Source organism: Medicago sativa, chromosome 3, assembly GCF_051527215.1.
Source record: "Medicago sativa cultivar Bolivia chromosome 3, Bolivia_mono, whole genome shotgun sequence".
NCBI classification, from domain to species: domain Eukaryota; kingdom Viridiplantae; phylum Streptophyta; class Magnoliopsida; order Fabales; family Fabaceae; genus Medicago; species Medicago sativa.
Window position 1 is genome coordinate 92,199,181 of NC_140751.1, and position 13,116 is coordinate 92,212,296.

General features: G+C 35.2%; 1 protein-coding gene across 1 annotated transcript; it reads right to left on the reverse strand.

Moving 5' to 3' along the window:
* Nucleotides 1-673: 673 nt before the first annotated feature.
* LOC146941974 (kinesin-like protein KIN-4C) lies at nucleotides 674-11,349 on the reverse strand. The gene is made up of 27 exons (XM_085755900.1): nucleotides 10,347-11,349; nucleotides 10,116-10,262; nucleotides 9,833-9,985; nucleotides 9,498-9,742; nucleotides 9,226-9,365; nucleotides 8,773-8,897; nucleotides 8,391-8,427; nucleotides 8,223-8,314; nucleotides 7,999-8,115; nucleotides 7,809-7,922; nucleotides 7,611-7,694; nucleotides 7,339-7,522; nucleotides 6,557-6,657; nucleotides 6,359-6,457; nucleotides 6,160-6,273; nucleotides 5,971-6,087; nucleotides 5,659-5,739; nucleotides 5,288-5,359; nucleotides 5,118-5,211; nucleotides 5,008-5,033; nucleotides 4,727-4,812; nucleotides 4,145-4,216; nucleotides 3,806-4,033; nucleotides 3,514-3,658; nucleotides 3,215-3,307; nucleotides 2,626-3,090; nucleotides 674-1,549 (listed from the first exon to the last, which is right to left on the reverse strand). Exons 1-27 carry the CDS (start codon nucleotides 10,464-10,466, stop codon nucleotides 1,109-1,111), a joined length of 3,792 nt encoding a protein of 1,263 aa, XP_085612026.1. The 5' UTR covers nucleotides 10,467-11,349; the 3' UTR covers nucleotides 674-1,108.
* Between the last annotated feature and the right edge of the window lie 1,767 nt (nucleotides 11,350-13,116).

Here is a 13,116-nt window from a genome sequence, read left to right on the forward strand (position 1 = left end):
TAAACAAGGGAGTCCTACAAGCTTTCCCATACAAACTTGTAAAGAGGATGTTGATTCCTCGTCCCCATCTTCACAAGTTGAACAACCGACAGAGAGTCTGAAACCACCAAAAATTCTTATTATTACCTTTCTCAATAACAAGATTGAAACATTGATAGATATCATACCAATCTACCTCAATGACAGAGCAAGAACCAAGATTGCCTGTAAAGCCGGGAAGAAAGAGATAATCCGAGCTTCTCAAAATACCCTCGACCGCAACATTATACCCCAAGTTGCACACCGCCCCATCACAATCGAGCATCACAAAAACCAGAACCAAGAGTTGTCGACAAGTGGACTGCACCAAAATAATTGACCACCAGCAGCAATTTGAGACACTTCTAAATTCTGACAGCAGCCATACATATTCATAAATCTCGCAACAATAGCCCCACGGTCATCCAGTCTCCTATGGAACACCACCTCATTGAGTATCACGATTATATTTGATGCTCTTAGAGTATCACAGTTATGCAAATAGTCCGGCTAAAATCATGAGAATTTGATTGAGATAATGTGTCCTTTTCAATTTAACCAACGATTGTAAGCTAAAATATTTGACCTATAGAAAAGCACCAAACATTAGTATCCACATATGCGCACAGTGGATACCCTGAGAGATTTGAAGAAATTATTCATAGCAGTATAAACTTAATTAAATTATATGCAAATATTGAATGATTTTCCTTTTGATAAAGATAACTGGCAGAACACATCTACAAAATAAAGGAATCTATACAAATTTTTCATCTTTATTTACAGTGAAAAATATGGCAGCTCAACAGAAAATATATCTCCCACTTCAGGAGTTGATATACCCCAGCTGATTCGAACACGGTTTAAAATACCAAAAGTTGCATCTTCTTCCTTTCATCTGACACCTTGAGCACAAAATGGTTAACCAAACGAGTTATAAGAACCCAAAAAAATCAATGCAATTCATCTATGTCCCTGTTTATCTGCTGCCGGCAAAGGAAGATCAATTTTCTAAACATTACACTAGCTCCTTGTGGCCTTTTTGGTATATATACAAATGTCGCCGAAAAGGGTAACAAACGGATATTAATCAGCGTCTGTTGTTCTCTTTTTCCTCCTGTGTTCTTTTCTGCCGTGGCTTTCTTCTATCTTCACACACTTCAGGCTCCTTACTGACAGATTCATCAGACTTACCAGCAGCGTTCCTGTCCCAAAAGGGCATGCCACCATTTGATGATGATGCCTTTCGTACAGTCCTTGGTATTTTCACAGGTGAGTCTGGGTCCACAAAGTTACACTCTGCCTTGGGAGCAGAGGCAGCATATTCTGGTTTAGATTTAGGTAATTTTGGTGGTGTCTTGAAAGCGACATTTGGTTCATTGGTGTTGTTGGTGTTGTTAAATTGTTTCTTGAGTTTGGGGACATTGGAATTCTCTGATTGCAAGGAAGGTGGTGGTAGATTTGGAACAAGAATTATAGTGGCTTTCTGCAATTTCTTTTTCTTATTACCATGGACATTATTAGATTTGACCTACAATCAAAGACAGACATAGTATACATACAGTCACAAATTAGTCCGTTGAAACTGCTCTCTTTATTATTTTTATTCTCTTATTTAGTATCTTTAGGGAGAGAAATACTTACATGATCACAAACATAAACAAAAAATGTTTAGGCACAAACACATAAATGGAAAAGATTAAGAAAAAATAATTGAATCACGTGACTAATATATTTCTCATTTATATTTCTCTATTTATGCCCAAACATTTTTTATTTATATTTATGCCCAAGTAAAACTTTCTCCTTTAGGGAACCAATCCTTAAATACAGAATTAGTGATATGCTGCTGACTAATTATTAAAGGGCACAAGTTAGTATTTTCTATTTCTAAATATTAAATTTTTCTTGTGACCAATATTGAAAGCAAAGTTGGTCATGATATTTTTGAATTTTCAAAGTATATATTTACAAATTGTTGTTTCTAAAAAGAAACATATATTCAAATATACATTCGACCAGACACCCACTTGTTTGACTAGTTACTCATTAACTTAGTATTTTAATCTAGTTGATTATAAGAAGTAGATGTTGATTTCAAGTACTTCAATTTTAATAATGAGAATGAAATGAAAAAGTGAGATGATTAAATCCCAAAGCAAAGATTTTTTTTTTAAAACAGAAACTAACAAGTGCTGTAAGAGTTTGGTTTTCTAATCAAAATTCAAAAAACAAATTATTGAAAATTATAGTTTTTGAAATAACTGCTAATGCATTGAAATAAAAAGTTTCTGACGTTGATCTCTTGATAAATTCCTTATGGGCGCTAGTACCAAAACCTCGTTTTAACATACTAAGTTACTAACCAGTATCAAAACCTTGTTTTAACAAACTAATACATGATGTAAATCCATTTTATAAGAATAAAAATGTTTAATTATACTTTAATCATTTTCAAATTAATACATTATAAATATAATTTGATAAAAAAAAATATTCAGATGCATTTAAATGTTAATTTATACTAGTAATTATTAAGCTTTTAAAGTTTAAATAAGAAAAAAGATTTGACTTTTTAGAGGATGATGAGTAATGAGTAACATGCACCTGTGTATTTCCTATGTCAGAGAGAGGTTTTCTGGGGCCTTGATCACTGTTTGCCTCGGCAGGCCTATCGGCTAGTGCTGCCTGAAGTAATTCTGCGCCTTGAGTAGCCAGATGTAATTCAGATTGTATTGGCTCCAGCGACTCATCTAAGGTTGATGCTCTGTTAGCACGCTTGGTTGCTAGGCAACTGCAAGAACTCCCACAACTATTCCCCATAGCTTTGCACTCGCATTTTGTTGTCTTGCACGTTGAGCTTTTGCTACAAGAACAACAATTACCTCCAAATCTATTACTCAATTTGTCACTGAAATCTTCCGAATGTCTTCTTTTAGATTCCCCTTTCCCAACCCTTAATTTTCCTGATTCTTTCCACTCATCATCTGTTTCCTCCACATCATAATCATCTGATTCCGTCTCATCAGATATATCCATATCCTCCTGTAGAAGGGTAGACCGGCGGAGTTCCTAAAGGTAAAATAAGTAGCAGTAGTGCTTAAACGATAACCGTATACTCATTACTGCAGAAATAAAAGCCTTTGTAGGCATGTAGCTATAGGCGAGCTACTCAATACTAATATGCGAGATTTACCTGTTTGCACAAGTCATAATTGTGACCTCCAGCATTCAAGTCAGAATATTCTGAATTCCCTGGATATTCTGAGTATCTTTTCAAAGCTGCACTCTGCCACAAAGTTCAAATGATATGTGAAAAAGTCTTTTAAGAATAAAACGCTAAATAATTGAGGAATCAAAGTGCTAAATTAGGTAGGAATTAGGATAGTGCTTGAATTATACAAAGTATGGCTAAACTTGTAGAGAAGGAATATTTACAAGCCATTTGATTAATGTTTCATCTGAATGATGCTATATAGGTAAATAAACACAAACCTGCAATTTCAGCTTATGAGTAAGTTCGGCATTTATCATTTCCAACTGTCGAAGTGAGTAGCTTAGCCTTACTAATTTTTCTTTTAGATCTCTTATTTCCATGTCCTTCTCTCTGCAAATCACTTCCTTGTCTCTCAATGAACATCTGAGATAAAAAAAAAAAAAAAAAAACCAGAGGGTAATGTTAGTCATATCATCACAAAGGGAATTTTGATTGCTTCGGATTTAATGCATGCTGCATTTAAACTCTAATTTAAATTAGCCAAAACATGACACACAGATAAGTTAATACCTGGAGGAAGATGCTATATCGAACAAATAATTCATCAAATTCTTGGCATCAGCAAGGGACCGAACTTGGGTCCAACGTCCTTTTCCACTGAAAACCCGTTCTGACTCTTCTGCCTCTGACAACTGGGATGCCATAGACACTAGAGTTGCGGAAGAAGTTGAAAGCATGTTTTCAAGGGCGAAAATTCTAGAATTTCTTGCACCAGAAGACATTGATATGGGGCAATCACTACATTAGCGACCAATCAGAGAACATGTCAAACAGATTGCTAATGAGAAACCCTAAGATTACATTATACAAATATAATTTTAGAAAAAAAGGTGATTCAAAGGCAATCACCTGGTATTATTTTGCCTCATCAATTCTGCTTCTTCCTTTAACTTGGTCATCTCCTCGGCCATTTTAGCCCTCCTAAAAGGAAAAACAATGACTACATGAACTAGTGACATGAGCCTAAATAAAAAACAATATAAAAGCCTGCATAAAACATACAGGAATAGTGATTCTCAACAGAGAAATTTTAAGCCTCGCTATAAAACTGTCGCACCGGCTAGCCTATAATTACTAGGTATCCGTTACTCAACTCAATTATGTTATAGATTTCATTGCAAAAAATTAACAATAATTTCACATGTAGAATAAAGTTGAATAAACTTCACCACGTGTACTTGTAAAAAAATATTAAAAGAATCTTGCAGTATCTACGGATTTGAAACTATGTTGAAAATCACATTTAGCTTCTCTATGAACACTTAACTTATACACATTTTTTGCAAGTGAAAACTATAAACATATTGACTTTATAAAAGGTATGGGATTTCAAACATCCTAGCCTTCAAATTTCAAACTTACGCTCATAAATTTAATAAAACACCCACATACTAACTTTAGAAAATCTTAAAAAGTGCAAAGGGCGCTTACTCTTGGATCTGACATTCATATTCTGAACGTACTTCATTCACTCGGACAGTGACTTCAAGCTCATGCTCAATTGCCTTGATCAAAGCCTTTCACAGAGAAAAATATGTGTGTGATGTAGCAGATACCAAAACAAAGACATCCACTCATTATAGCATGCCCAAAACTATGATCCATAGTCTAATCGACATGCCAAGAAGTGAGACGAATAATGTAAACCAATGTTTAATAAACAACTTAAACCCCCTGTACAATTTAAAAAATCATCGTAAAGTTTCTAGTACCTGAACTCCAGGACCACTCCCACCTCCTGTGTATAAAACAATAAATTCCCAGTTATTAGTAAGCTCATGAAATATGAAAAAGAACTACATGACCCAATAGATCTTCTAACCCATAGTTTCACGAGAGGAAGCCCTTCGAGATTCCAGAAGTTCTTTCAGCCTTTTAGTGGCCAATGAAGCTTCTTCTGTCTTCCTTTGCAATACCTGCAATAAACATATAATAAAGTGAGATGAACAACATAAAATAGACCACCGCAGCAAGTGATTTAAATCAACTCACCATCTTTTGTCTCTGATTCAAGGCTAGCAACTTATGCATCTCGTATTCATTCCTTCTTCCCTCTTTCTTAAGCTGGTTATGAATCAAAATATGCATCAGAAGACTGGTTACCATCATTCATAATTAAATTATTTGTTGAAACAACATTAGTTAACGATGTCATCATGCATCCATAAAGACTAGAAAGAGTTATTCACTTGTCCCTCCACTAATAAGAGTCAAACTATAGACGAGACCAACATGTAACGGGAAATAGAACTCCAGAAGTTAAAAAAAAAAATTACCCTCTATATAACCATAGAATGGAATAATAAGGTGATATTGAGATTGTTATTAAACAGGTTACTGAAAATCTTTCCTTGTGCATTTACCTGGAGAACTTCTTTTTCACGGGTAACTTTCCATAACCGAAATTGTTCAGACTCCTGCTTAATCTTCTGCTGAAGTTGAACCTAAAGAAAAACAAAACATCAACCATGAGTAAAAACCCAAAAGGATTAAGGAAATAACTGGTACTGCAGTGTCACCACACGCCAGAGAGAAGTTGTGTATTTGAGCTCCGTAAAATCATGGAAAATTAACATTGAGAGTTGATACACGAGAATGACCAATACAAATTGGATCCAAACATGCTATAAAAAAGTTCATCTCTGAAAATACAAAGTGCCACAAGATAATTGCACCTTTTGGGCCTTAATTCTTTGGATCTCATCATGAAGTTGTTTTGTAGCCTCATCACTCTTCTGTTTTTGTTTCAAGAGTTGAGCCTGAGCTTCTTGTTTTCTCTTCAGTTCAGATACCTGAAAAGGAAATAATCAGTTTATCACATTGAGTGGCCATTTAGCGCTAACACATTCCAAATAACCAATCACCTGTGCTTCAAGAGAATTCAACTTTTGAAGGTAGTCTTGCTTTAACTTTTGAGCACCGTCGCCAGACGTGGATGAAATATTTGAGAGATTAAACTTAAGACCCTCAATTTCTTTCTACCAACAATATACGGAAGACGTTATTACACTATCTTTAAAAATGTTGAGAACCTTGACATCATATCACAGACCAATTTAATACCTGCAAAACTTTCTTTTCTTGTTCCATCTCAAGGAGTTTCTTTTCATAATGATGCCTGATAACTGAAGTATCAGAATTACTGTACAACTTCATTTCAGCCTTCAACCAAAGAAAAAAAAGGGAGAAATGTGTCAGAAAGAAAATCATATGCCCACAAAACATGTAATACAGGTACAACTAGATAACAACAACTATTACCTCTTTTTGTTCAAGTTTCTCATCCAATTCTTTGAGCTCTTTATCCAACTTTTCTTGAAGAGATGAGTGTTCTAGCTCCTTTTCATCATCTTCTGTATCATCTGTAAATAAATTATAGATATTCATGAAGGAAAAAAAAAAGATCCATGGTTATTTAGGATGAAATGCCGATTTACAACCTCGGAAATCATAAATTAAAAAGAAAAAAAAAAGGTATTAAGAATGTCCAAATGTTTGAACTTAGAAGAGAAGTCTTGATGTAACAGTTGAAATGGTTAGCATGTGACTAGGAGATCACATATTCCAACGGTGAGATTAGTCTCTTGAAAATGCAAGAGATAAGAATGCCTACAGTAGGCCACAATGAGTTAGACACTTCCCTAAACCCAACATAGTAGCAGTTTTCTGACACCAAGTTGCCGTTTTATAAGAGTTTCAATTGTTGCAGCAGTATCTTTAAGAACCCATGAAATCATATTAAGCATTTAATAGCTGGACCTTTTTCAGCCAAACAAATAAGTAAAGAGAAATATCTTTAGCATCAGCCACAGGCTGATATAACACTCAATGACAAGTTATGACTATCTCAAAATCACCTTTTCTCATATCAATTTTATACCTTCTACCCTTTTTGTCTCTCTTCCTTTAGCATCACATTTCCAACTTTTTCTATGTTCCCTTTTTATCTTGTTTTTCCCAATATTGTTCTCAGACTATTTTTTACTTGATAAAAGATCACAATGCCGCACTACTTCAATAAATCAAATTTTTCAATGTATTACCTGATAAGTCCACAGCTTTGGCATGACAACCAGACGAAAACTCATTTAACCCATATCCATCGTCATCATAATCAGCACAATCAACAAAATGGCTAGAACTCATGGATTTCGGAGCTTTCAAACGTAGCAATTCCCTTTCTAGAACTTGGATCTTTGACACATAAGATTTCACTAGATCATAATCCTAAAAATCAGTTCAGACCACGTTTCAGTTATGCATCCATTTCTGAAAATTGTTACCACACATTAACAAGGACTTAATGCAGTCAAACCTGATTTGAATTTGAGTCAACCTCATCCCATGATTTACCATTTCGAACTGATTCTATTTTCAGAATAAGTTTGTCTCTTTCAACCTAAAAATATTTCCAATACCGTAAGTGAGAGCCAAGCACTTCAAATAAAAAACTACAAGGAACTCGGTATTTATTATAGCTGAGGAGGAAAAACGTAAAGAATTAAAAGAAGACCTGGGCATCGAGAGCACGTTGTACTAAACTCTCGGAAGTTACTTGCTGCCTTTTAAGCTCCTGTTTTAGTTCTGCATTACTTGCTTCGAGTAAGGATATTTTGTGTTTAAGAATCTGAAAAATTGAAAAGAAATCGAAAAACATTAGAAACATATGAGCACTTCTGAAGCTTTCTAAAATAAGGATGTACCTGAATCTCCTCAAATGGTCCACTTGCATCACCTCTGTAAAATAAAAGCTCAGCTTGCAACTGTTCAATTTGATTCCGCATTGTCTGCACTTCAGCGGCGACTGGATCGCGATTAATCTGAAACATGAAAACTCCAAATTGTAAAATAAAATATAAAAAAAAATAAAAAAATACAAGCCGCCCTGCACAGAAGAGTGAGATTACAAAGTGAATACAACACTTACAGTCGCCTTGTTCTGAATGTTGCGAGCACGGTTTGAGTATTTTAAAGTGTTCAATGTCTCTTCAGCATTTGAGTCAGCAGGACTAACACATGCTGTAACATACCCAACAAGTAAGAAAAGACATTTAATGATAGAAAGTACCAAAATGTCACAACTTTCTCCTTATACCTATCATCACTGTTTTGCTGTTTCCTCCAAGAGAATCCTACATATACATCATCCAAGTACATGTCATGATAAGTGATCAATCCATGTGGTAGAGATTTTACACTAAATACTATATAATTAAAGCTTTTCAGTAACATGTGGCAATAATACTTCTACCCATATCGGATTTGTTTTAATGGTTTTTATATGTCAAACTGAATGATGTGGGCACACTCCAACAATGCATGAAAGCATGAGTAAACTTTAACATGTAAGATGTGCTTCTATTTTCCATTATATCTTACATTATTTTACATTGTTGAAAGAATTATATATTGTGGCTAATACAAGCTATTGAGTATAAGCATACAACTTCTGCTACTTAAACAAAATATTCACATACCTGCAAGAGTCGTGTTAATTTGCTATCCCGGTATGGCACATGACCTCCTTCTTTTCGCTTTTTTTCATCTCCCAGAGCACTAATTACATTTCCAAGAGCCAATAAACCCTTGTTGATATGAATTCCTAATCCATGAATAATTGATTATTAAATAACAGAGAAATTATCACCTAAAAAGAACATAGCTAGCAGTCTAGCACCAAAAAGGGAATTATTAATCAACTAAACTTTCAAAATTTATATTTTAACAATTCTATTCTTAACCTTATAATTATGTTGCATCATTAATAAAGAGAAATACCTTCTTTTAAACGCATGCCATTTGGTAAGGGATAATGCACAATATGTGCAGGGGCCGGGGTTCGAACCCCGGACACCCCACTTATTCATATTTAAGGTGAATTTCTCCAGCCACTAGGCTACTTGACCAAAAAAAAAAAAAAAGAGAAATACCTTCTTTTAAACGCATGCCATCTGCACCAGTTCGTTTTGCACGTTCAGAACCAGCTAGGTCCACTAAATGAAATTTGGCACATAAGATATCATCGCCCTTCTTTTGCTCCATAGTGATTGTGAATATAGCATGTGAGCGGCTAGTCAAAACATGTAAACCAAACAGATAACATACTATAAATTACTATTATGTCAATGTGTTTCGGTAAGTCAGTATAAAAAAATATAGCAACAAATTCAGAAATTTGGGATTTATTTGTATAACATTTTACCTTGATTGACTATTCATGTTAGTACTCCCAGTGGCACGTGACAATGAACCAGTTGAGAGATATGATGCCATTTCTTCTTTTGTCTTAACTTCGGGCTCGGCCACACCAGCAAGCGTTATTCCTCCATTTGTTGTTTCTCTGATTTGTATAGGAACTCTGTTGGGCAGAGTGATCTTTGCAGTAGATGCTACGTCTCCTCTAGAATAATTGGGATCAAGCAAATCATAAACCTCTTCCTTGAATATCTGTCATTTTTTTAGCAGCTCGAGTCTTATAATTTCGATCTTAACTAATGATTACCGAAAAATTCAATAACCAATTACAATGCTGCTCACCTCAATAAATGAAACTCGAATCAAAAACTCTGTAGAGTTTTCCATACTCTTAACTCTTTTGAATATGGTCTCCATGACCTTCGGTATAATTCCACCACTACTTCCCGCTCCATTATAATCGGTGCCCATAGTATATGTTTTGCCAGAACCGGTCTTACAAAATGAGGGGAAAATACTCAATTACAATTCACACGTCGAATAAATATATAGCATAAGTTTCTCAAATAAATTTTTTGCAATCATAAGGCTTACATAACAAAAAATTAACAGATGAAAATTATACCTGACCATACGCTAGAACCGTGGCATTATATCCGTTGAAGAGTGCATCAACGAGCGGTGCTACACAGTCATTGTAAATGGTAGATGAAGGTTGTCCCGTGCAACCGTACACATAATCATACGTAAAAGAATGAGATCCAATTTGCACCTATCAAACACAACAATGCACCAAATCAATCATAATCAATCTTAAAATTCAAAATCAACAAATAAAATTGAAATAATGTAGCACCTGAGGTTCGCCAGGAACAACAGAAATGCAATCTGTGCAACCAAGGAGAAGTTCGGACGTGATCAAAGGTCGAATGTTAACGGCAACTCGCACGCTTTGTGTGGAATCTGTGTTCTCCATCTCAAGCTAACATGGAAAACCTAAATCCCTAAATTGAATGCAAAAATCAATGCAGCATTGGATTGATCATAGATTTTGGAGCTGGTGAAATTCTGGATTGTATAGATTGTGGTGAAATTATTGGAGCTGATGAACGTTGAAGATGGAAGAGAATGGAAAATTTGCGTTGGAGAATGAAATGAAAGGGGTTTACGTTTTTGGAGTAACGGATATTTGAAATGAGAACGTGTGAGGTTTGTATTCAACTGCATGGGAGAAAAAGGCGCTTCGGTGGAATTCAATTTGTCCAATTCAGGGACCGTGATTCACTGAAGTCAGAAAAACAACGCAGTCGCACAGTCAAACATTGCATAGCCATCCGATTAAATCAAGGGTCCAGATTCACCTTCTCTAAAACACAGGTTAGGGAAAAGGCAAAACCACCTTCACCGCCGCACTGTTCCTTGTTCTAGTCGCTAATCCATCTTTTTTCAACCAATTTCTACAACTTCAACAACAATCCCTTTTGTTTGTGACATGTGAGCACTCACTGTCTCACCGTCTCAAATCAAAAAAGCATCAAATTTTGGTTTCACATAATTGATTTCTCTAATTTTTGTAAATAATAAGAAGCCAAAATCATCAGTGAGTCACCCCTAACACCATATGTTGTCCACGATCTCCAGAAAGAAATAGAACCCATGTTTTAGGAACTCGTTCATATCAAAGTTATTTATTTTTCTGTTGTTTTCTGGGATTTCTTTCTTTCAGTCAGAATTCCAGGGAGGTGAGTTCCAATTCATCCATCAATTTCACAGTGATGGGTTCTTTTCATTCACGCTAATGTTTTGTTGCAGACCACCGATGACGAGAAATGCATCAAGGTGGAGTGGTGGTCATGGACACCGGAAGAAAGGGACTTTCAATTTTTAATACCCTGTGTTGTAGGCTGAAGGTGGAAAATTAGAGAAAATAAATCTGGACCCTTGATTTGATCAGATGGCTTTGTATTGTTTAACTGTGTAACTGCGTCATTTTAATGACTGCAGTGAATCACATTCCCCAATTCAGTGGTGCCTCTTGAGGAAGGTGAAAGAAAGTTGTTGAGGTTGAAAAGGGGGGAAAAGTGAAGGGGTGAAAAGTAGTTGAGGTTGATTTTTTAATGGGTCTAAGAAATGTCCTCCATCTGTCACTTTTTTATCAAACTATTCTCAATTTTCACATATATTTAAAGTCAATCCCATGGAAAAAAGCTTGGTTTTTTTTTTTTTTACAAACAAAAACTCATTATTTCATTTCTCACAATAGAGTCAATACAAGATGGAATCAAATCAAATATTTGGTGACGAGCATGCATTCGTGACACCTTTGTTAAGCTATGGGCGACAGAATTTGCTCGCCTCCTAACAAAACTTATGTTTGGAGATTGGGATGGTAGAGACTTACATATAGATATTATATTACCAAACTCAACTTGATTATTAGTCCTATCAACTATGATATCAACTACTAGCTTACGATCTAACTCAAAGTGCACATTTGATATTCCCAATTGTCGAAGGCAAATAATAGCATCGTGTAAACTGATTGCCTCTGCTTCCTGCGGTGGTGGATTTGCGTCATGCCATGTCGTTGCCGCTTTGATGAAATGACCTCGGTGATTCCGGATACACATTCCAATTCCAAAGCTATGTTGCTCCGCAAACAGTGCTGCATCAACATTGCACTTAACATAATTTGTCTCTGGTGGCTGCCACTGTACAGTATTGATTTGTTGCTGCTGGACCTGCACATAATTCACCATAGTATTAATTTGTTGTTGTTGGACCTGCACAGATTTCCAAAGCTTGGTTGTTGTTATTGTTAAGTTTAGTCATTACAATTGTTTTCCACTTAATTTGGTCCTTTACATGTAGAGGAATGCTATACAACACGACATTCTTTTTTTTTTTTTTGACAAAATACAACACGACATTCTTAGCACACGAATCTGCACGACACCTTTATCAACAAGTGGTTATCTCTTTTTATGTTGCTATTGCTAGCTTATAATATTTTTAAATAAAAGGGAATGTTGGGGCACTGGTTAAGGAAGCATATATAGTAATACTGCATTGGTACTTGTGAAGTCAACTTTTAAAGGTTTAAAAAGTGTTATTTTTAAACTAAAACTTTCTTTTTTTGGTTTCCTTACCCAGTGCCCCTGGGGCACCGGTTAACACAACCCTTAAATAAAACATGATTCTAGTTATTATATAAACATCAGAGAAGACAAAATGTGGTATCTAGCTTTGTGTGGTGCAACAAATATTTCACCATTTGACGGTCAACAACTCACTGCATGCTACACTGATATGGAGAAAAATGTTTGTTATTTCTCATAGATAACATCTGTTGGACTAGATCAATCATTTATAGAGTAAAATCCATATTAAAGGAGAACTCAAATGCACTCAAAACATTACAAACAATTAATTCGTGCAATTTTGACGACTAATTTTACCTTGCACTTTAGCTTTTTCCTTATATATATTCTATATTTTGAGAACCAGTCACTTTCATTTTTCACAAAACTGACAAAAATCTATGCAATTATTTTATCAACATGACATTTAATCTATGAAATCCGAATACTTTAAACAAGGAAACGGATTTGTACTTGTGAAGAAAA